At 44.6% G+C, this 24,469-nt stretch overlaps 2 protein-coding genes and 1 long non-coding RNA gene across 4 annotated transcripts in view; 2 read left to right on the top strand and 1 right to left on the bottom strand.

Moving 5' to 3' along the window:
* LOC119462001 (early endosome antigen 1) overlaps positions 1–6,670 on the top strand; it is a 31,565-nt gene extending 24,895 nt beyond the window's left edge. The window contains exons 15-17 of the mRNA XM_037723361.2: positions 505–680; positions 5,044–5,142; positions 5,479–6,670. Of these exons, the coding sequence (XP_037579289.1) occupies positions 505–680; positions 5,044–5,142; positions 5,479–5,601 (398 nt within the window). The 3' untranslated portion in view covers positions 5,602–6,670. The remainder of the gene's footprint in view (positions 1–504; positions 681–5,043; positions 5,143–5,478) is intronic.
* A 5,020-nt stretch (positions 6,671–11,690) lies between these two features.
* Positions 11,691–24,469, bottom strand: part of LOC119460802 (phosphatidylinositol-binding clathrin assembly protein LAP-like) — a 56,593-nt gene continuing 43,814 nt past the window's right edge. The window contains exon 20 of one of the 2 annotated variants that reach the window (XM_049671964.1): positions 11,691–12,012. Coding sequence is in view for 1 of the 2 variants with exons in the window: in XM_049671965.1 (XP_049527922.1) it covers positions 19,144–19,327 (184 nt within the window). In the remaining variant the exon portion in view is untranslated. Of the gene's footprint in view, positions 12,013–19,128; positions 19,328–24,469 lie in introns of those variants that run through there. The other variant, XM_049671965.1, reaches the window with a different exon arrangement.
* The window catches only part of LOC125947375 (uncharacterized), a 23,920-nt gene continuing 21,286 nt past the window's right edge, over positions 21,836–24,469 (top strand). Inside the window, exon 1 of the long non-coding RNA XR_007468251.1 lies at positions 21,836–21,990. This is a non-coding gene — a long non-coding RNA (uncharacterized LOC125947375). The remainder of the gene's footprint in view (positions 21,991–24,469) is intronic.

Below are 24,469 nucleotides of genomic sequence, written 5' to 3'. Positions count from 1 at the left end.
TCAGTGGTTGCTAAAAGGCTGCAAACAATAAATTCAGCAGACAGCACTAGTGCGTCTCTTGGTGGAAAGCTGTCTGACTTTTTTTTTTTCAGATCGCTCAGAACTTTTCAATCCAACAGTGAAGCAGCATTTAAACCTGTCAGTGCTCCTTGCAACATGCTGCTGGAGTCGCACTTCAAGCAAGGCTCGAAAGGGCATTACACACTACTTCAAGCAATAAAAAAAGATTTGAATTCATTCATTTGGCCTTTTGGATAAATGGACCAAATCTTGCGGAGCTGCAAGGGTCGAATGAACGGGCATTGACTGTATAAGATGATCCTTTGTTTCAAGCCATTCGACAGCAGCGTCTGTGTGTTTGTCTGATTACAGTAATTGATTTAAGATCAACTGACAAATATGGATTATAACAGTGTTCTAAAAAAAAAATAAAAACCATGATAGTGTATTATGCACTCGTCAGATTTCTTTAGCCCATGCTCTTCTTCGTGTTCCAATGCACAGAGCTGGAGGCCAAGTTGGAGAATGCGCTGGATGAACGGAGGGCCCTGCTGGATCGGTGCCTGCGAAGCGAGGGTGAAGCTGAAACGCTAAGAATAAACGCTGCCGACTTGAGACGCCGTCTGGATGACTCCTTGGCCGCTTTACACGAGCTGGGCCGAGAGAACCAGCTGCTGCAGGTGTGTTAAACAGCTGCATTGTCACAGCAATCATCACAATTTCATTTATTCTAATGCAGGACGAATTGCTTCTCCAAAGCTATCAGTTGCCCCTGTTACATGCTTATTGGGCCTGTGCAATAGCCACAACTTTCCAAATATTACACCTGATCTTCTGCTGGATCTGACATTGCCTCCTCATCTTGACAACTATTGTTTCAATCTGACAAACAAATATTATTCGCTTCTATGCATTTTATGTCCAAACCAACACTTTTTTTCCAATTGCAGTCAGCATATGTCATCCATTTGTTTTTTTTAATGTTTGCTTTTCTTTTTCTTTTTCCCATCAACGTAACACCCATATATTCCATTCTATCAGTTTCTCATTACACTGTTCTCGGCTTTCTTGCGTACTTCTTAGTTACAGCCCCAGAGTTGAGGGCATTGGAATAATGCTGGTCATATACTGCTTGTGTAAAGCCGCACCACATCATCACGAGAGGCCTCACCGTCAGCTCCCTTGCAAATTACTGTTCCATATTCATTATATCCCTGACCATGCCAGAAGTTAGGTGCATTTGAAGTACACACAGAACATGCCCAGTGAGTTTGCAGGATAGAGCGTGTTGCAGATACTAAAGGGATACTGAATAAAAATTTTCCACCAAGATTCTTAACCCAAATAAAAGCTGGGGCATTAAAATTGCAAGCACAACACTGTTTTTGGAAAGAAATCGACGGAAAATAATGAATTTAATGATTTTCTCATAACTGCTGCACTAGCGGCCACGCTGCAATACATAGGATGTGACATTAGTCCTACCGGATACTGCTGCTGTGACCTCAGCGATCGTTCTGTGCGATCAAAGTTATCTCAGAGGCTACACTGCTGCACTCACTCTTTTGCCATCGACATCGACAGCCATCACCCACTGACCCACTCGCGTAGCCTGCATTTTTGCCTGTAGAAAGCAGTACGGATGGCGGTGAACGACGCGCAATGCGTAGTTTCTTTGTGCCATAACCTTGCGGCATATGACGACTTGGAACACATGGGACAGGCGTATTCCATCTAGACCCAACGCCTTGCTCGAAAGATTTCATATACTCGTCAATAGGTGCAAAACAAGCATCTTTGGAGGACGTTGACTTATTTTACATAACCATTGTTAATGAACACATGCCTGCATGAGCGACAAACGCGGTGCCCAATCAAATGACGGCTCCGCTGACAGTCACCAATAGGGCCGGTAGGCAGAGCTCGCTGGACGCCGTGGCTGACGGCACTTGCTAGCCAGCTCATTACACGCACCGCTCATCATAGAGCACTTAAAGGGGCCCTGAACTACCCCTCGGGCTTGGTGAAATAACATTGTCCGCAGGTAGCATACGCTGCTGTGAACATCTCGGCCAAGCTTTGCTGTTGTATGCGGTGCGTGAAGCTCGCAAGCGGAGCGCTCAAGTTGTCTTTCTCTCAAACGCTCTTTTTTCAACAGAAGCCGTGTTCTTCACTCTCTTCTGGATGCTTTATTTCGTAATAAAGCGAATTCCCATAGGTGGCTGCTATTGGTAGCTGCGGTCGGTACGTAGCATAGATACTGCGGCCGCCGCGGGGTGCCACCACGAGTCCACTGGCTAAGCGCACTGCGTTTCGCTGAGGACAACTGCGTTTGGTTTACGTTTAGCGCATCGTAGGCACCAAAATCGGAAGTCGTGGCGTCTATGTTAACATCCAAAATGAAACTTGAACTGCGTGTTATGGTAACATTTAGACGGCAGAGCATTGTGGCTCCGCCTCGCTCTGTCGTAGCCTTCGCAGTGCAAGGCATTGAAGAAGGAATGGGAGCACAGCGGAGGCCCTGTTTGATTGCCAATAACTCCGCTTCTGCAGAACGCATTGAAGTACTTTTTGCGGCAAAGTATTTCTGAAATAGCCTATTTTCACTTCAAATGCTTTTCTCCACCTCGATAAAAAGTGGTTCAGGGCTCCTTTAATTTTCCCGACACGATTAATGTTTGTAAAGTATGTCACACGTAAACAAAGGCAATTGGTTTTCTCGACACTGCTGGTACGAAGACCAAACATGCAAACCAAGGAAGACGCTTCACTAAGATGGCCGGCCGGTGTGTGCTGTGTGTCTGCGAAATGCTCTCACACCATGGCTGCCGATCTCGCCAGTGGTTTGTAGAACAGGCACAATTCTGACATAACCTTATTCTGGTAGTCACTATTTCGTGTCAGAAACATACTGTAGCCAATTTTTGTGCCGCTGTGAGTGGTGATACATGTGAACGCCTTGGCCGTGGTGATCGGATGAGGCACACCAAAGGTGCCAGCTACGTGGCAGGCAACCTCACACGCATTGTGCTCTGTGTTTGACTGCGGCCATCCAATCACTTCTGCCGTCGTATGACGATACCCTGGCAGTTTGTCGTTGTTTCAGCATCTAATCTGACACCGTATCTCGTTGTAACTTGTTGGAAATTGCTGGTGTGTGGTTGCTGCACAAGTCAGACGCCGGATTGTACCTTGTGTCTCCTATACTTAGGTCACCATCACCTTCCTTAGCATTTGCATACTTATGCGCTCACAAGTGCAAGCAGTTACGCTTCAGCGAGACTTTATTTTTTAATTTATTTTCGCCTGCGCTCACCCTGATGGTGTACGTTCTTCCTCTTTTAGTCTACCCTTTACTCTGTGCAGGATAGCAAACTGGATATTTTTAGTTGGTTAACCTCCGTGCCTTTCCCTTTATTCCTCTTTCTCTCTCACTAAGCTTACAGTAGCACAGCCCATGTCGTGCGCCCATCAGCTGAGATATGCCAAGCGCTGGCTGTCCGCGTCTGTCCGCTGCTGCCACAAGTAGGCATGACGTCATGCCGTCAGCATGCCGTCACGCGTGGGCTAGCTTGCGGCCAGTGCGTGCTCATACAACTCTAAAAATACAGCCATCTGTTAAAAAAACTGCTATGATCATTGTGAGCAAAGGTATGAAGTAACACCGCGAAATGAACAAAGACAAAGACAGGGTGCGTATCATTATGTATTGGAATAATTGCACCTTCTAAGTGCAATGCTTTTTTTTTTTTTCCAAAATTTGTTAAGTATCTTTTACAAATACTAAATGTGTGTAGCTGAATTGGAACGAAAAGTAAAATGCACTGGCTTGAAACTGTTGGTTTTTAGACCACAATTCCAGAGCACTCAATTAGGTCCAAGCCATAAATTTAATGTTTTTACCTGTCATAATTGTAGAATAAAATATTTTCTAAACAATTAAACAGGTTTTGTTTAGTGCTGTAATATGCAGTAATAATATTTACATTCGGCTGCAAAAGTTTATGGATCGTGGGATAAGAAAAACATTGAATTTCCTAGCAGTTTGCAACCATAGCTAGTAAAACCGGAGAACACCATGTTGTTTCGCATACACTAGTACAGGCTGGAAGTCTGAATGCCAGGCTACGTTCTGAGGCCGTGGAGATATTCGACATTCTCTCAGATCTCTCAGTTCGCAAACTTTTGCAGGCAAGTGTACATACTACGCATGGCATAATATGAACGGATGCGCAACACACTTTGTCTGTGTGCCAAGAAATTGAGAGGTTGGCTTTTCTGTGCAGCTCAGTTGCCTGGCTGTTGAACTCGCTGCATATTGAAGGGTGAAGGGAGGTAGGCAGGAATCTCGCATTATATTCTGAACATGGTTCTGATACCAAAGCAGCGCACTTTCATGGAGAAGCGACTTCGCAAAAAAAGGATTGTGTTATACTTGTGCAAATACAGCACCTTTGCAACTGAGCACCTTTCCACCAACTGTTATGTAAATAAGAGCAGTGGGTATACATGACTCGTGACTAAACTGTTGTTGTTGAGACATCACAAAAATTAAATTTCTTTGCAGATGGCGAGCCCTTTGATGTTAACAGTACGGTATCACAAGCATTGCAAATATTCTTTTTCATATTATGTTTTATGACAAAGAATTTTCAGAGAACCACTAGACGAGAATGTTGGTGGCCAGGGTGGCTTGCTATATGTCTCATGCACCTTAGAGGACTGTTATTTCCGAGGGTACAGGGATTCTTGGGCAATCACGTTTAGAGATACCATCACTTTCGTGAGATTTCACGTAACTCAGCACAGGACGTATCGGCGTATACAGCTGAAAGTGTTTCTGGCGCTATCGCTTAGCTCGCTTATGTGTACAGTGCCAGGAACGCTGTTGGCCGTATTCGCCGACGCCCATCCAGTGTTGAGTCACGGGAAATCTCATGAAAGTGACAATATCTCTGAAAGTGATCACCTCAGAATGCTGCCCCAGGTGTCTGCACAGAGAGGGCTTATGTTCAAAACTGACATCTACTATGTCCCTTGCAGATGGACAACGCCAAGCACCAAGGTCGGAAGTGGGCTGATGACTCACAAGTTACTCACTGTACGGGGTGCGAGAAGCTCTTCACCGTCACCATCCGAAAGGTTTGTGGTGTACTCTATCAAAAGAGGTAACTGCTCCCTGCGCTTTACAAAAGAATATGGTCATTTCATGGCCACCTTCCTGTTTTGACAGTACGAAGAGAATCTTCAGCATACCATTCACTGCTCCAAGGATGTTTGAAATGTTGTTGGGACTAAATGTGAACTCTAAAAACTCGAGATGTTCAATTTATCAAAAGTTGGATACCGTATGGTCCGGGCCAGGGTTAGGTCTTATTAAACTGACACACATATGAACTGGCTTTTTGATGTTGCAAACAGGCTAGCGCATTGTGTCCCATTGACTGATCACTTTTGCCTGTGTACCGCATCTTGCAGCACCACTGCCGAAACTGCGGAAACATCTTCTGCAATGAGTGCTCAGCAAAAAGTGCAGCCACGGCCTCATCCAGAAAGCCCGTCAGAGTGTGTGATAACTGTTACAGTGAACTGACAAAATGAGTGATCCCGCAAAACTACTTCCAGAAGACACGGGTGCCCGTCAAAGACACGCAGCACAGCAGGATATAGCGTGCTCTTGTTTATGTATAGTGCAATATGTTTTGCGGCCAACTTCCACGCAGCTGTGTTTCGCAGAACTGCTAAACATTGTGTCTTTTCATAATTACCACCATGAACGCAGTGTACGGAGTTTTGTGAAGTATGTTAATAAGTGCATTTTGCATCAAGTGCCATCTTCAGTCCCTTCTATGCGAAACTGCATTCAGTGGCTTGCCACCTTTATTATAACAGGGACCTTATGCACATAGAATCAAATCACACTGTGGACCTGCCTACAAAAGGTGACGGGTGCAGCTTTACTAATCTCGTCAGACCAAATCTCGGGCGAGCTGATATATAGATGTCACATTTGTGCTTCTGCCTGTAGTCGTGTTTACTTTGTTATCTGGTCAAGTTGACGGATTTGTTACAATGAACGTCTTTTCTTTATTTTAGCTGTAGAGTAAAAGTGTGTAACGAATAACAATGAATGTTCCAGCTTGTCTGAAACGCTAGTTGGCACATACAGTGCATGTGAACTATTTACTTTTCTAGACTAACCAAAGAAGAGTAATTCACATTGTAAACTTGTCGAAACAATTTGTGTTTCTGAATTCTGCCTGAAATTTTCTGTTTGAACCCTCTGTGATGAAGTGAATAGAAAGTTAATTTGCCTAAATGTTTAAATCGATGCTAGGGAAATATACAAGTGTTAGCAATACAAACTGTTTCATTTGTATGTAAAGCCATTGTGTTAGTTCTAAATTGTTATCATTTCATTAAGATGATCTGTATAAATGTTTAACTATGCCAGGATATTGTGCCAGTTTTAGCAGACTTCATGTATGTGTTTGTCACGGAAGGAATGTAAGCACTGACAGGAATAGGAAAAGCAGTTTTCATTTGATGATACTAATGACCAAGTGATTGGCCAACAAACCAATCACTTGTCTATGAACCATCTGCCCAGCATTAAAAAAATATTCTCATTTGATGTGTTTTAATTGATTACTGCTAATAAAATTCAATATTAATTAAGAAGTGTTGGTTACACTAGCAGCCTCAGTTGCATGTTGATGAACTTGCTCTAGCAAGGTGCAGATATACTTAGGCGCCTTGGCATTTTTGCACCATTTCTGCCTTTTGCTTGTTTTTTACATGATCACACATGCAACATGCATGAAGGTTTTTCATCTTATATAATGCCCCTTGTGCGACATATATCCAATTATACATAAGGCAGCGCAAACACTGGTTAGTGTATGTCCGATACAAACCATTGCAAGCACCAAGTAAAACTTTCAATTGCAATTTGCATGATCGGATCTCTTGGAGGAACACGACACAAAAGAGGCTTCACGAACCCGTGCAAACAGTACAGCTTGCTACAACAAGTAAAACGCTCTTTTGTCGACTGCGAGACAAGAGTTAGTGACGTACCTCTGCATTGTGTGGTTGGTGATTAACGATTCAGATCACTCGAGAGGTTTAATGCCCGAAAGCAACACTATGGCTATAAGAGATGCTGTACTGGAGGACTACTGGTTAATTTCGACCACCTAGGGTTTTTTGACAAGCACTAGGTATGTGAGCATTTTTGCGCATTCTGCTCCCATAGGAATCAAACCTAAGAACTCGTGTTCAGCAGTACGCTGAGCTACCACAGCTACTGAAACGTTGCAGCAAAGACGCGATTGCACTCAATCTTACATAAATGCTAGGGGTGTGCAAATACTAAAAACTTTGAATATCAATCGAATACCCTAGTCCCTGCTATTCGATTCATATTAGATTTGAGAATTCATTATTCAAAGTTTCCAAATATATAAGAGATAGTAACAATTATTGCAGTCTTGAGGGAGACGGAACGATGGGTGTTAGGACTGAATGATTCTGTTGCAGGATAGCTGTGGTCGTTGCACAGAGGGACCAGTTTCCGAGTGAATGCATGAGCAGATGACTTCTCCTCAATAATTTCCTGTCATTCACTTAGAATGGTTCACATTTAGGCAGCCTGTGTATGAATTTGTTCCGATTTATTATTTGGCCATTCTCGCCATATTTGCATCCCTTTAAAACAATGTGCATTTTTAAAGGGATAGTGAACACAATATTGTACATGCATTTAGTAATGTGCTGTTTCCTTGTTTCATTACTGTAATTACCGTGGTGCCCCTGATGATTGAAACTGACTGCTCATCATTTATAAGCTCCTCAGTTGCCAGGATGTCTAATTGTGAACAGTATTATGAGCATGTAATTGTAAGCGGAATTGTTTTTTTTTTTTTTTTTTTATTGAGCAGACTCCACGCAAACTGTATATTTTGTGTTGCTTTAAAAATGAGAAAATAGTCTTTATTTGGTGGGCATTTTCTTGAATATTCATATTCGATTTGAAAACTTCATTATTCTAACATCATTTATAAGCTCATAAACATAAACCATAAACATAAACTAATAAACTGACCCCTAATTAAAAAGTTTTTGTAACACAAGAAGGTGAAATCCTGCTGCACATTTGGTAATACATGAAGGTATGCAATCAGGGTTAGCATTCCTTGCAAGACATATTGGTAATGCATTATTAAGTTATACAATCAGCGTTCATGCAAGACAACGAGCTGCAATAGGAAGTACACGTGTGGCACTAAGGCGATCTCCTGAACGCCACTATATGAACGTGTAACGTTGTACCCAAGTGCAACATGTTAATGCACGCACTAGGCCACACTTTTAGTCAGTGACATGGCTGCGACATAATGTGTGTAATTACACACGCACTAGGCACACCTTTAGTAAGCCACAACCGTGGAGCAGCTGTGGCTTCAGGGAAGTGTGCTCGTCTCGCAACCCGGAGGCCCGGGTTCGATTCCCACCCAGACCGAAATGTACCAAATTTTCTTTTCAAAGGCACTAATTCACAGTTTACAGGAACTTCCCCGAGAAATGTGACGTCAATCTGAGCATTTTTTTGCGGCGTCGACCATTTTTTGTCACGGTGCAGTTTCGCGTAGGGCAGTGCCAACATAGACACCTAAGGCTTTCGCTTTAATATCCAACACTAGTATATGTGCTTCCAGTGTTGCTACATCTCAGATGAAAAAGATTGACAAATCCTTTTCCAACAAGGTCTCATTCAAGCATATTAAGAGGAAGTTTGACAATCTCTGATTGCCCTATTCAAATAGTACATGTGAAGCACAAACATTCTCTCATTAGGCAACCACTGAAGATATGAATTAAATTTGTTGCATTTAAGGAGAGAAGGCTGAATTCTACTGACTATAGGAAGCAAAATATTTTATTTATGGCCTAAAATAAAAAAAAAAGCTTCAAAAATGGCAACCTTAAAAATACTGAAGTACGAAGTTTACAAATCTTACAAATCCATAACTCAGTACAGAAAACAGATATTGCAGTTCTGCGAGCTGCATCTGTGTGAAGCTGACAAATATGATGGAACTGTTGAAATCTTTCATGAAATTGTTATAAAGTTTAGGAAGCTTTTTCAATAGTCCTACTCACAAACTACTGGTATATTTCAGAGTAGTGTATAATCAATTTTGACCTCTTTAGACGTCCCAATACGTGCGCAATTGTGATAGATTTTTTTGCAGAGTTGGTGCTGTAAATTCAGTTTCCCAAAATTTTCGAAATTTTTTAGAATTTTTGTAAAAGAAATATTGACAAATTAAAAATCTACTTCTTACAGCCAGTAGATTTAGCTTTTTCTTTTATGTGCAATAAACCTTATCAACTTTACTGCTGTGGATGCTGAGCGAAATTATTTGTTTCCATTTATTCAGATAGGAGCGCTTATGGAATAGCTTCCTCTCGAGCAAAGCAGTTTCCTTTCAGCACATTTTCTCTCTCTGGAACCATCGTCCTGAAAAAAAAAAAAAAAAATATTAAAACTCTAGTGCCATTTTGAGTGGTGCTAAATGCACCTTTACAATGCTTTTGTTTGAATGCAGTTGCTGCGCATGAGACAATACTTCTGCCACCTACGGGTGAACTATTCCAAGCTATGTTTTATACAATCGTGATGAAGGTCTAGGGTCTTTTTCTCCCTCCTAACTCAACCATGGTAGCCTGTACCAAGCAGAACTCGAATTTATGCCTGGTGTGACATGCGCTACAGATTTGGTGCTACAGATTTAGTTTGCACCAAATCTGTTTGGTAAAAGCCTTATTTACATTTGATACATGCATGTAATGCCTTTTGCAAGTGGAAGACTGGTCAGCTGAGGAGCTTGTAAGTTGGAAACTGCATTCAGTTATCTGGCGCACAATTACAAACAAATGAACTGCACGTAGCATGTTGTGTTTGTTGGGAAAAAGTGATATAGTATCGCACATCGTTTTAAAGAGATGCAAACTTAGCACGACTGGCCGAATAATAAATTACTTTGCCTAAACAGGACAACAAATTCATATACAGGCTGCCTAAATGCAAGGGATTTTTAGTCAATGAATGGCAATTATTGAGAAGTGGTCTGCCGAGTGCGTTCACCCAGTAGCCGATGCCCCTGCGCAACTACCTCAGCTCTACTGTGGTAGAACCGTTCGGAATACCTCGCTTGCATCGCTCACTGTTCCTCGAGACTCCAATAAATCTTATCCCTTGTATTTGAACAGAAGTGAATTTTCCTCCATTTCGAATAGCAATTTCTAGAAACGAGTAGCAGACTATTCCAATTATTTGAGAAATTTTGAATATTTGCACAGCCCTACTTTTAGTAAGGGACTTCCTGTCTCTCTAGCACAAGACCTGATGGACAAATTAGCAAGCAAGCAACAAGGAAATACATATGCTGAAGAGTGACAAGTTGGTTTGTTTCAAAGAAACAGTGCTATGGAGATGCACTGTAGTGGTTGTCTACAAATTTTGACCATCTATGTAATGCTCAGTACATGAGCATTTCTGCTTTCTGCCCCTATCAAAATGTGGCCCCTGTGGCAGGGAATTTAATCCACAGCTATCTGCTCATCAGCAGAATTGCATGCTGGAAACATTTTTGGAAATGTTTTTGTTAGGTGCACTGCATCAGCGGCAGAGAAATTTGCATGTAGCCAGGAAACTTAGCATGCCACTGCACTTTAGAATTCCTTATACAAATGTTTGCAGGCATTAATTCTCTTCAATCACACAGGAAATACCTGGCCTTCATTAAACTCATTATATCTGCCAGAGTGCAATGTGTACAGTAGCCAATGCAACAAAAGCAGATGAATTGACACAGCATTGGTGTTCAACAGCTCGAGTCTTTATTAGGCACTCAAAAGTTCTATGCTATTAACAAAACAGCTAGGCATGAATGGTGGCAGCCTGCCCACAACAATGCACTATCATTAAGGGGACACTATACGCAAACATTGAATCAACCTGAAATGACAATACATTCTAGTAACTTCACAACATTTGTTTTATGCCAAGAGATTCAGTTGCACAGAAAATTGTGAACAAAGTGATCACAGACTATATCGTTCATTATCAAACAGGTCATTCACAAATGTCGTTCATGATCAAATGGATAGCTTGCATAGTTGCACCGGTGATTCCAGAGGTCATTCTCTGTCCGGTGCTACTGCCTGTTTCAATTTAACCATGCACAGAGGTTGTGCAACCTTCTTGTAGAAACTGCCAATAGAACAGCATGAAGCAATAGCATCAACAAGTTCTCTAGGAATTCCCAATCAGTCTGGAACACTGCATTTTTCACATTTAAAGGCATTGCAATGAGCCTTTATTGCCAATAATCTACTACAATTCATCAGTTGAAAACGGGACATGTTGCAGGATCTGGTACTAGATGTTCAAAGCGTCAGCATCAATCCAGTCCTTTGCTCGCATCATTTTGTCAATTGAAGTAAAAGACTGTCATTTTGCTCGACTCAATATTTGCCTTTGGTATCCCTTTAAATGACACTTGTGACCCTCTCTTGTGTGCTGTGAGAGGGGGCGGTGCAGACTGCGGAGGCAAATTTCTCTTTTCCAGTGCACAACGGATGAGAAGTACACTGCAACCAAGGAAGGAAGAGCCTGGTGCTGTAATAAGGCAACAAATTTATTTTGGCATGCTCCACAAGTACATCACAGCAGGGGGGGTGGCCTAGCTTGCTAAACAGCCGGAGGGGAGGACTCCTAAAGCTGGGCTGCTCCACGGGTCCAGGGAGAGCAACACTGTGGAATGTGTCATCTCTGGCCAGCACGGGGGGCATGTGCAGAAACAAAATGTACAGCATGCACAAACACTCCGCAGCCTCCTGCGCAAACACGCGCCCTCTCTCACACATAAATAACCTCTGGGGGGAGGGAATACTGCGGGGACTAGCCGTCTGTCGCTCCTCTCGGGCCGGGGGGGTCCGCACCTGCGCACAGTGCAAGCTTATGTTGATAACCCTAACCAAGGAAGGAAACAAAGTAGAAAGCACAATGCAAGTGAACAAGTTGGTCAAGCCTTCGTTTCACATGTTGCAGACCATTTGCTCATTATCGTGAACAAATGAAACGTTGACAGGAGATGGTACACAGATTCACATTGACCTTGATTCACGGTGTTGAACGACACAAAACAACACAGGAGCTATGAGAGGCAGTGTAATGGCAAGCTCTGTCTGGATTAATTCTGAACAGCTGCGTTTTTTAAATTTAAGTACACAAGTGTTTTCGTATTTTGCTGCCATAGAAATGCGGCTGCAAGTGGACAGGAATGAAATCCCTGACCTCCTGCTTAGCAGCAGAATGCCATAGCAGTGTGTGCTAATTAATTGACTTAACAGTGCAATTTGGTTTCCCATTGCAAAGAATTGTTTGTCATCACATAAAAGATAGTGCCTTCATGAACAGGATCAGTAACATCAGGGGCCACAGTGTCTAAAGGCATTCAGTGCAATGGGGGGGAGTAAGTTGCTGCAATTCAGTCAAAAGTTCACACAGAACTTTTACATGACAGGGGCAAAAGTCAACGATGACAGTGTAGTAAACAAACTCTAATAGGGAATAGTATTTCATATGTCTAATAGATGAAATTAATGAGGATAGCAAGTACTGTTGTCTCACATAGTGACTCAACAATCAACAGCGGCGTGTTTCAGCAAAATAAGCGAAGACTCGATCCACAAAGCAACTGTAGTCAGACAGCCTTACCATTGCTGCCTTGAAGGCATGGCTTACCTGTAAGGTTTAGTGCTCTGCAAAGGTTTGCAAGAAATAGAAAGGAAAGAAGCTAAAGGATTCTATGCAAAGGAGATAAGAGTATCTTACGTTGCATCTCCAGTAAAACTACATATATTTTAAAGGAGTACTGACAAAACAAAATTATCTTTTTTGCTTACTTGGATAGCTGACAACTGAAGCTTCAATTCCCCAATTGCGCAGCAAACAATGAATTGTACAGTGTAGACCGCTTATAATGTAAATCGCCGGAGTCGCGAATACAGTATCTGCACTATAAGCGGTACCGCACTATAACCAAAACGATTTTCAAGCTCTGCACGTATGCAAAACATGTAGACCAAGCATGTAGACATGCTTTGTATTATCGCGCGCACATTGCCATTACGTTTTCGCCAGTGAGCTGGCGAAAACATAATTGCGATGCAGCCGGTGCTCTTCAAGCTCGACAGCTTTGCACCGAGTCAAAACGAAACAACTGTTTGCCGCAACTGCTGCGGAAAAAACAGTGACCGCTATCAACGCGATTATGAAAGGCGACTTTGCGGTGCTGAAGGCACGCGCCCGACGCACGCACCGAGTCTGGACGAATTAACTACCATTCGCTGCAACAACTGCAGTTGAAACCGTGGTCACTATATGCGATCATCGATGGCGACTACGCAGTTTTTTTACACATGCGGCCGACGCGTGTACCGAGTAAAATCAAAACTACTGTTCGCCGCAACCGCTGCGGAGAAAACTGCGGCCGCTATCCACGATCGCGTCGATAGCGGCCGCGGTTTTCTCCGCAGCGGTTGCGGCGAACAGTAGTTTTGTTTTTACTCGGTACGCACGGTAGCGGGGCTGCACTGTAAGCGGTATGCGTATACATGGAGTTCTATGGGAGGGTAAACGGGAGTCTGAAAAGGCCGCGTTGTAGCCAGTTCTACACTATAAACGGTTACGTTATAAGAGGTCTATACTGTACTGTGCTTCAGTGCGATGAATTCAAAACGAGACTGCTGGCTGTTGACCAGAGATCACCGCGCCGTGAAAATGGGGACTTCTGGTCACGTGATATCAGAGACATGTGGGTCGATGCAGTGGTTGCCACTGCACTGTGAGCATCTCACTGGAAGATTGGACTATAGGATAAGAGAAGGCGAGAAAAGTACAGTGGATTCCTAGAGAAGTGACAGCAGAGGACGAAGCTTACCCTGTGTGTGCTAAATGTGCAGAGTGAAATAATAATATCGTGGAAATAATAAGATTGTGGCTGCGTCCTGTATGCTCTAGTTCTGTGGAAAAGCATGCATGGAGGAAGATGAGGGTGGAGGGAAGGGGGCATGTCTTCTACAGCTGCGGCTGCGCATGGGGCAGTGCAGTCGCAATTTGGGAGGTAATCTTCGATGGCTGCAAAGACAGGGCGACCCGAGATGGCTGATGCATTCATGTGCACTGTGTTCTTGTGCATCTTGTTTGCGTTAGAGGCAGCACGGAGGGGAATTCGCTCGCTGCTGCTACCGCTCTTCATCACGGCAGCGTTCTGACAGCAAGTGTCCGCACTCATTAAGTGAGATATGTTCATGTGTGCCAGTGCATGCATGACAACAATTTAGTTAGTAAACGTATGTTTACATGAGTTTAAATGGCCAATAAAAGTACTAACCTTACTTCATATAGCTGTCTAATAATTTTCTATCACAATCAATGCTTCGCTTTTTGGGTGAATGAAAATTATTTGGTCGTATGCAGTTATTTCCGGGGTGTTGTAATTGGTGGTGCATCTTGTACATGAAAAAAATATGTACATTAATTAGTTTAGAATATTTCGAAAACTTCTAAATTTCTAATGCTGAAACTCGAGCCGAAGCGAATATTGAATAGCATAATGTTACGCGAAGGACGAGTCATGGCGCTGCTCGGCAGTGACATGGAGCAGTGGGAAAACAGAATGCAGGCGTTGGTGTTGCTCATTATGGTTAGAGCTCATTATGGACACTTGGGCTCCAGTATCAACCAAAGCCGTCAACGGAACACCATCGACGTCTACTTCAATTAGGTTCGTGTTCGTGAGGAGTGTCAACGGAGGATTTGGACAGGATGAAAGTGATGCAGCAATATTAAATAGAATATTCGTACAATCTTAAAACTTCTTTCAGTACTCCACGGTTTCAAATTAATCCATAAAAGAGTACCTTTCTAGAATCAGCACATGTGAAATTCAGGTCACTTATACTCAAGATCCTTAGTTTTCAGGTAAAACTCGGTAATTCTCAATGTTTACACACCGACCAAAATTTATGAAAATTGGGCTAAACCCGATTTCTTTCTGAATTTTCCCTGTAGTAAAAAGTATTAATAAATAAATGTGTCCCAAAACTAATGAATGCTGCCTACCCTTTGTGAGCAAGTGGTCTGGATATATTATAAATATTTATATGGTTATGGTATACATATGCCTCATTTTCTCTATACCTCAACTGCCGTATATAAAAATATATATTCAGAGGCTGGCAGCATTGAGTGGAGAAAGCTTGTTGCTGTTTTAGTAGCCACGTTTACATGAATATGACAATGGCACACTGCATCGCATTTCTGGTATGCTGCATGCATATAAGTAATGCTCTAGCAAGCGAATTAACGCAGTGGTAACGTCGCTCTGCAGTGCGAATGGCAGCTGTGATGAGAGGATGTTTACCGAACTACATTACTTCAAGCATGGGCAATTCATCTAGTCGGTATTTAATTTTGTTGCAAGAGCACATAATGGGAACTAGTAAAACAAAATAACAACAGTGAAGGACGACAGGCTCGACACGTCTATGAACACAATGCTCAATATGCACTTGATATACATCAGCATGAGCTTGTAAGACAAGGAAAAGCATCTCACCTCCTGTGAAGGATGCCTGTGTGCACTACTTTTTGCAAGTAGTGCACAAAAAGTAGTGCACACAGACATCCTATTTTTTCTCTGCACTAAAAAAGTGCAGAGAAAAAAGTAAAGTAGGGATTGTAAAACCTATCTCAATTTGTTGTTTTTACTGATGCCGTTTCTCATAAGCGTAATAATAATGCCCTACAACAATTTGTAAAAACGAATTCATCACGAGATTTGCAAGCAGCTCTCATCGCCGTTACATATTTCAGTGAAAGATTTCGCTTCTTTAAATAAAATGTTTTGTGTCCAAAAGAACACCACTGTGTTAACTGTTCGTAAAGGTTGCCAGAAACATCCTGGACTTAGGGCAGCCAAACAACAAAACCTACTTCTCAGTATTTCTGCCAGACTACGAACCACCCAATTTCTCCCCGGTTTTCCTCTAAGATTAAGACTCTATTGTTACCCCCCAGATTTAAAAAATTAAACTAAAACATGAATACAAAGGACCCTACTCATACTCCCTTACATACTTTGGAAGCAACGCAGTGCAAACTGTGCAAGCAGTGCAAGTTGTAGAAGTGCAGTTGTTTTTGATCTGCAATGGCCTTCTCCAGAATTACTACTTCATATGTTACAACTACAACTTGTGAATGAATGGTCACGCCAAATTACAAATTTGTGTACCTCTGTGCTTCCCGTATGTGGTGTACTACGTCGGTTGCAGAGATGTGCCGCTCTGCTTATTCGGTGGTTGGTAAATGGCTCAGATCTGTGATGCGTTCTATAAAATAGTTACATCATATTTTGCGACAGATTGCAAAATATGACAATGTAACATTGTCCGCATGGGACAATGTTACATTTAATTACATTACGCATACCTACATCTTTCTTTCATACATGATGCTATTTCTTTGGTTGTGAATGCAAGCAGCGAGAAGTCTAGCTAGCCATTGTAGCATTTTCTGCTTTGTATGAAAAAAAACTATAGACGATCACTTCACTGCAATCTCCGCTGAAATGCGTTTCACACAGTTACCAGTGAACGCAGATGCACAATGGCACTCATTTCGCCACAAAGGCATGGTTATCGTAAGAAGTTAAATGGATGTGTCAATGCTGAACACCAAAAATACAGCATAAAGGCACTCTATGTTGCTTTTAAATAGGGCCGTGCAAATACTGAAAAGGAGATTTCGAATCGAATATTCAATTGAATCAAGAAAACAAAGCCGAATATTGAATCGAATATTGAATATCAGAAAATTTAACACAAACTTTCATGCTTCCAAATTTAGGCAAAGACAGTGCTGCACATGCTCAGGAAGCTAATCACATTGCTTAACAATAGTGTTGTGCAAATATTCGAACAAGCGTTTCCTGGTAAAGATTTCGATTGCATAAGCTTCAGTTGCCGGGAAGGGGCAATTATGTGGCCGGTCTATTTATAGCATCGCGCATTGCGGCTCTGCCAGTCGGTGCGGTGATCGGTGCGATGCCTCAATATATTGCGAAATGCAAACGCGTTTAGAGCTGCGCTCAAATTTCGCATTAGAAAGTATCGTAACCATCGGTGAATTTTTTTTATTAATAGGATGTCTGGACTTTATAGTGCTTTTTCCCTCTGAAGCTGAATAGTGAAGTTGTCCGGCGGAATACCAATGGGGTTTTCTGTGCTTAATGGCAATCTTTTGTTGCCTTGAAAGTACTATTGCTTTCCAGTTCTCTTCCAGAAAACAAGGGTTTTTCCATCTTTATGGCGGGTTGTTTCTGTGGGTTATCATCAGCTTGTCAACTCTTTCTGTACTGCACCCACTGGACATTGTCAGTCCACTGTCAATGGTTTGAAACGCTGCTTTTGAGACCTTCCATATCGCGCACGGACACACTGAGCTATTGGACGTGAAGGAGGAGAGCTATATTTTTGTTTTCTAAGCAGTTCACTTTTTCCCTGCCAGGCGATAATTTTTAAACGTGCTCCAAAGTTTCAGGATCCTCAAAGTAGAAAGCAAAAATGGCTGCCTCTGCGAGTGGCGCGTGCTTCTAAAGATTGCAGATCTCGTGACTTTGCTGTGTCTGCGGCTGATTTTGTCCTCGGACTCGCAGCAGCGAGTCTGAGGATGCTACTTTTTCGTCGGACTTTGATAATGAGAGCGACGAGGAACGAAACCAGCCCACAACATCAGTGGCTGCAGCCCGGAACACCCAACTGTAGCGCTTGCAGTTAAATTTTTGTAGCAGAATACTTGTTCAATGAAAATTTGGATTTTTTTGGAGATAATGTTTATTAGACAGCAATATATTTTGTACATCTCATATCACTACATTTTTTTCTTAGTCGATACAAGCATGTCTTTACAAACTTTGTTCAAATTTATTTAACAATCTTGATTTCGGCAATTTATATCTCTTCTTTATGACACACATCTCGTTAATAAAACTTTGCGTGAGGTGCAATCATTTTGCTTTTTGTTTATGTATTAGAGAAAATATTGAGTGCAGTAGTTCCTTCAGAAAAAAATATCTGGCGTAACCTACAAAAACACCTATTTTCCCAATGGTAGGGAAAGAGTTAATGCCAATATGTGCGACAGACAAAAGTAGGGGACGTGCCCCATCACTCGGCACGGCACCGTGTCGTTATCGGTGCCAACGGTAAAGAGTTCTCAAATCGGGAGGCCCACAGCAACTTCGCACGACACAGCTCCAATTAGGCCTAACGGGCTAGACAGTGTGGCCAATAGTATGGCCATGTCGAAAATTCACAATACTAAATATTAGATATACAATTTGTGAATTGAATTATTTGAACAATCACTATTCAATTCAAAATGAAATATTCGAGTATTCACACACCCCTACTTTTAAACTGGGCAACATATTCCAAGAAAGAAAAAAAAGGGAAGCTGTACATTTAGCCATACCAGAGAAGCTGTAGGAACGCAGCTTCACTGGCATAGCTGAAGGAGTCCAAGGGAACATCTATTGAATGAACTTTCATTGACGTGGTGCAGAGGCTTTTATATACCTGAAGCTTCAGAGGGCGCCAAAAGGGTCGTTGACAGCAGGCTGGCTGCTCGGTGCAGGTGCCGGGGCGCCGAACATGCCGGGTGCTGCCGCAGTCATCATAGGGGGCTGTGCTCCCATTTGAGGTCGGAATGGCACCAGAGGCGTGGGTCCAAGGTGCCCCCCATGGGTCCCCACTGTGCACCTGCCACGGGGGCTGCCGGTAACGTCTGCATCACAGTGTGAAGCACCAGACAGCTCAGGAGATTGCAGTTGCAACACTAGCAACAGATATTACAAAAACTGGAGAAAGTAACAATAACTGCATTTGTATATATAAAAAAAAAAGCTTACTCAAGGTTGTTTCTGAGTGGGTTCACTGGGTCCATGACAAGCTGAGAACCACTGGTAGAAGGCATTGAGCTCTTTGTGAACGATTGAAACAAGGTCTTTACATTACACTGTCTTGCCAGGTGGAGCACCTTAAAAGGAGCCTCACCGGTTGTGGCTGTGGCTGGAAGAGGTGCTGAGGGGAGCCACTGCCAGCCCACGCTCCACCAACTGGAGTCCAGTTGGTGCCACCGGTCTTGCCAGCTGGCTTGGGTGACCCCCACTGGTGGCCTCCGCCTGAAGTCCTGTACAAGCACGTAGCACAACTACGATAGAGAGTTCTGAAGCTTGCATAATTGCCCCCTTCGTACTTTGGAAGGAAATGACCAAAGCTGTGCCAATTAGCCAGAATTGTTTCAGAGGCATTGTAGAAACATTTTACTGAGAAGAGCTGTTTTTGATGCAGTCAGTGTCAATTGTCCGCTCACTGTGCTGTGTCCTGCTGCATGAAGCAGTTGTAAACCACTAACAAGGTGAAAGACGTTAACACTGGCAGCTTCTTGTTGTCAGTATTGCTTAGCACATTACAGATCTGTGCTAAGCAATACTGACAGTGAGGATCACAGGCACATCTGTCTCAGCATGAAGGAAGTTGTGAAGTGGGTTGTTATATAGAAGGCTGGCATCAAAAGTCCGACTTTTGAAAAACCTCCTCAGAAAGGCTGGTGAACTGTGCATGAGCCCCACTGTACACTTACTTGCGTGCCGCAGCCTGCTTTGGGCCATTGATGTCCAGGTTTTGTGCAAGACTAGCCAGTGTAGCATCCAAGTCGCCCTTCAGCAGGCCACCCCCTGTCGAAGCTGGAGCCTTTGAGGCTGCTAGTGGTGCTTCACAAGCTGTGGGTGCACTGGTTGCAGGGCTGGCCAGCCCACTCATAAGTGGCCGAGGCTGAAGCACGTCTCCAAATGAGTCCAGACCTGCAACGATGAGTACAGGGAGTGTGTCAAGCTGCCGACAACTACAATGTGCCAATATAAACAACCTCCACATGCAAACTCAACAAACGACAACCAAAGAGAATATAACCAAGGCTTTCATGCCAACCAAGGGATACAGAGCGCAACATTGCGCCACCTGATGGGACTGCACTGTGAGCAGGCGACGAGACACCGCCCATGGCTTGCTGAATGGCAAAGTTGAGGTCATCCAGGGCCGAAGCCGGCCTGGCTGGTGGCTTGACTATGGCTGCACCAGGCAATGGTGCACCCACTGCTGAAGCGGGCATCGCTGGACTGGCCATTGCAGGCCAACCAGTACAGTTCCAGGCAATCGCAGCACCTGCCATTGCAGCCCCGGGCATCGCCATAGAACTGGGAATTGCTGTGCCAGGCATCGCCACCGAACTGGGAATCGCCGCACCAGGCATCACTGAACCAGCCATCGCTGTGCCAGGCATTGTCGAACCGGCCATCGCTGTGCCAGGCATTATGTGCCAGGCATTGTCGAACCGGTCATCGCTGTGCCAGGCATCGCTGATCCAGATACAACTGTCTTCGCCATCGCTGGCCTGGACACTGCGGTGGACGTGGTCTCGTGTGGCCGGCCCTGGTCGAAGCCCAGCCAGCCAGACGAGGCGGCACTGCTGGTGGTAGCAGCAGTTGCAGCAGTAGTAGCTGGCTCGAAGGGCTCACTGGGCCAGGGCTCCTCCGAGGTGTCCAGATCGCCAAAGCCAGGCTCTGGCATATGCGCCAGGATGGGAGTGGTGCCGGCACCTCGCATCAACTCGGCCGTGGGTGATGGTGATGAGGAACGTGGTGGTGGGGGCTCAAGTGTGGGCAGGGTCAACCCACCCACGGTAGGGTGCACCTCCTCTTCCTCATCTGGGGATGTGAAGGATCTAGCAAGGCTCTCTAACATCCAAGTATGTGCAAATAGCAATTTCTGAGACCGAATCAAGTATGAATCGAATAGTGCCAAAAGAGAATTGAAGCGAAAACTTTTCAAATAGTTTTCGAATAATGAAGTCTTTTTCACCATTGTTATACAGTCGAACCTACCTTAAAACGACACCGATTTTAACAATATATTGGTTATAGCAATGAGAAGCTGCTGCACCATCAACTTTTGTATGTTTCTATGGTGAAATAACCCGCTTACTACAATGCCCCCAGGCCGCATTATCGGTTATAATCAAGTCAGGCCACTGGGTGTCTGTGCCGAAAGGTAATGGAATGCGAAATCCTTGAAAATAAGATATTTGAGCCGCCGCACCTCGCCACGCTGTTTTCCAGCCTTCTCTGTATTGCGCGCCTCTCTCCCGTCGCCCTTCCACCCCTCAGAAAACTAATGGGCTGCACCCATAGCTCTACACCGCACCTCCCTCCAAAACACGAATGAACCGCTCCCACTGCGCTTATAGCTTGATGGCGCTCCGGAACCAAGAGTGCGCACTAGCCGGCTGGACCCTCATTCCATGCAGTTCTGCCAACGGCTTTACGTGCTTGCGCTCATCTTTGCCGGTTGTGTCGAAGTCGTTCCTGGCGATGTGGTTTCTTGGCTTCGTTAGACTCGTTGCTGAAACGGAAGACGGCTGATCTTACTGCTGATCACTGGCAATGCACGGCATTGCTGGTGAAAAGAAAGCGCACTGCTATATATTTGGAAACGAAGTGCTTTACAAGATGAGGCGATCGTTGCGATTGTGCTTGCATCGGATAGCAACGATAGCAGCGATGACGTGGCAGGGCAGGCTGCCTCAATGTCTTCGCAGAAAGCCCTGCAGATGATTCAGTCCTTGCGGGACTTGCTGGGCGGAGCTCGCATGTCACTTGCCTCCCGTGACCCCGTTTTGCAGTTGTTATAGCAGTGCAACACCAACAGCCGTGCCTTCTTACAAGCGATCAGAGCACGCAGGAAGCAGAATTTAACAGTTATGAGTCAACACAAACAGCAGCCAGATGGAGGAAGGTGTTCAGGAGGGACATATGCCTCCCCGCCATTATAGTTTTTTCACAACAGCTATGCCATCCCTGTATTTTGTTTTTCTTGTAACCCCGGTTAAACAATTATCGGTTATAACAATAGAATTTTCGTGGCATTTCAATATTGTTTGAGTGGGTTCGACTGTATAGCAATGTTGACATTCCAGTGTTTGCTACATTAGCAAGTTTCAGTCATTGTACTGCACATTATGAAGTATGCTTTATCAAAAGTTCAAGTGAACCATTATTTGGAGCGAGGGCCACCACTGCAAGCGTTTGCGCTGCAATCGTTCTTGTGTTGAAAGTGGGATCACATGATATCGCTTCGCTGCGGTGATTATATCTCACGATTTAGGAGGTTTACATTTTGATTGTTCATAAATGATGCCCCTTGTCATTAAATAGAGTTGACTGCCATATTAGAACAGGACCAAGTTGCTTGGGGCCTTCTGGATGCTTCTTAGTACGCTCATCGAAATATATCGAGCCAAGGCAGGATTCGTTATTGTTTCGGTCAAATTGTTTATTTAGAAATGGGTCTCAAAGTGGGTTCCGCGGAACAAGGGGGTCCGCAGGCCCCTGCCGGGTTTCCGCGAGCCACTGATAAAGTTTCCGTGGTCCCCGGCTCGCCAAGTGGCGAAAACAGGCGACCGAGGTGCGCTTGATGCACAGAACCTCAATTACCTATGCCCGAGTGTCAAAAAGTTGTCGCAGTTTCACTGAAAGGCGAAGCATCATTGCGATAGCAAACTTTGTAGAGAGCTATACGGAGTAATGATATTAGCTTTATCCGCTGTATAAACTTGGACATGCAGCAGCATCGGCAACACGCAGAACTGTGTCGACGCCATCGGCGTTTTGTCCGAGTTCGCTCAAAATGCGTGCGGCGTTGGTGACTGTTGCGGAGCCTCTGATATAAATAGGCACTGCGTGCCGCGCTAAACGTCGCCTCCCTTCCCTCCCCCTCCCCCATGGCCTCTCGCTCGTTGGAAGAAGGCGCGTTGCTCTACATACATGGTTGATTGTGAAGGATAGAACAGAGACGCATACTTCTGCAGCCCTTAGCGAGCCGCGCAGAACGCGCGTTTGTTCTCCGCCGTGCGTTTCACTCCCAGTGAAAGACGCGCCCCTCGCGCCCTTCCACTCGCACATGCAGAGCGTTCGGCGCGCGGCGACGATTTCTTCTCCAAATGACGTCCTACGGAACCTCACGGCGACGCGACGCCGACGGCAGAAATCTGCTTTTGAGTGGTCCATATAATTGCTATCGCAATAAAAGCACATCACAGTTGTCGAACGGCAACGCGCGCGAACTTTGCGCAATAAATCCGCAAGCAGCTTGTACCACCCAATCTTCGAAAACAGGGCAGCCATGGGACAGCGCGCCTAAGCTTTCGCACTTGAATCTCGGAGGCTCTGACTTACCACCGTGCGCATTTCTCCGTTTGTAGATAGGGTGGTGTGCCGATAGCGGCGCACTGATGTTATACTTCGGAGAATAAAAAAAACTGATGCGCGGAGCACCACAACTGTGCCGGCGCCGCAAAAGAGCTTTAAAACGGCGCTAGCGTCCCAAAAACGAAGCTATGCAGTCACTCATTGGTAGGTCCTCAGCGGCAATCGTACGCTATACGTGACTGACAGCAACGCCGGAACTCTTGTGCCTAATTGTGACCTCAAAGCCTTTATTCTTGCGTTATATCGCCGCGCGTTGACACCGCGTTGGCGGCTAGCCGCGTGCCTTCAAAGTGCGTATCGCGATCTATGATCGCGTCGATAAACCAGAAAATTTCGTCCGCAGCATGGTGGCGGAATAGTAGTTTTTTTGACGGTTTTTCGCGCTCGTGCTGCTGAGGCTTTCGCAGCTGCGTAGTCGCCATCCATGATAGCGTCGATAGCGACCGCGGTTTCGTGCGCACTTGTTGCAAGCAACGGTAGTTTCGTTTTGACTTGGTGAGTGCGTCGGCTATGGCGTCGGCCGCCTGCCTTCTGAACCGCAAGGTCGCCGACCATGATATCGTCGATAACGGCCGCGGTTTTCTCCGCAGCGGTTTGCGGTAAGCAGTAGTTTCGCTTTGACCAGGCAAAGCTGTCGAAGATGAAGAGCACCGGCTACATCGCGATGGGCGGGCAATTTGTTGTGGCGACCAGCTCACTGGCGAAAGATAATGGATGTGGCGCGCGGTTAGTGAAAAGCGTGTCTCAGATGAAGACGCGCGCTGCGGCCGCGCTGCGAGGATGTCGCGAGGCCTTCGCCGCTGCTAGCTCAAATCAGTACATTGCTAGCTCAAATACAGTCATGAAGATGACGAGAACTTCAGCTCCGCACGCCTCGTATTCTTTCTAGGGGTTTTACGTGCCAAAACAGTTCTGAACTGTGAGGTACGCCGTAGTGGAGGGGCCTCCGGATTAATTTGACCACCTGCGGTTCTTTAACATGCACTACAACGCAAGCACGTACACGG

The sequence above is a fragment of the Dermacentor silvarum genome, chromosome 8, assembly GCF_013339745.2.
Source record: "Dermacentor silvarum isolate Dsil-2018 chromosome 8, BIME_Dsil_1.4, whole genome shotgun sequence".
Taxonomy (NCBI): Eukaryota; Metazoa; Arthropoda; class Arachnida; order Ixodida; family Ixodidae; genus Dermacentor; species Dermacentor silvarum.
The sequence above is the reverse complement of the archived record's forward strand: the minus strand, read 5'-3'. Positions and strand labels throughout refer to the sequence as shown.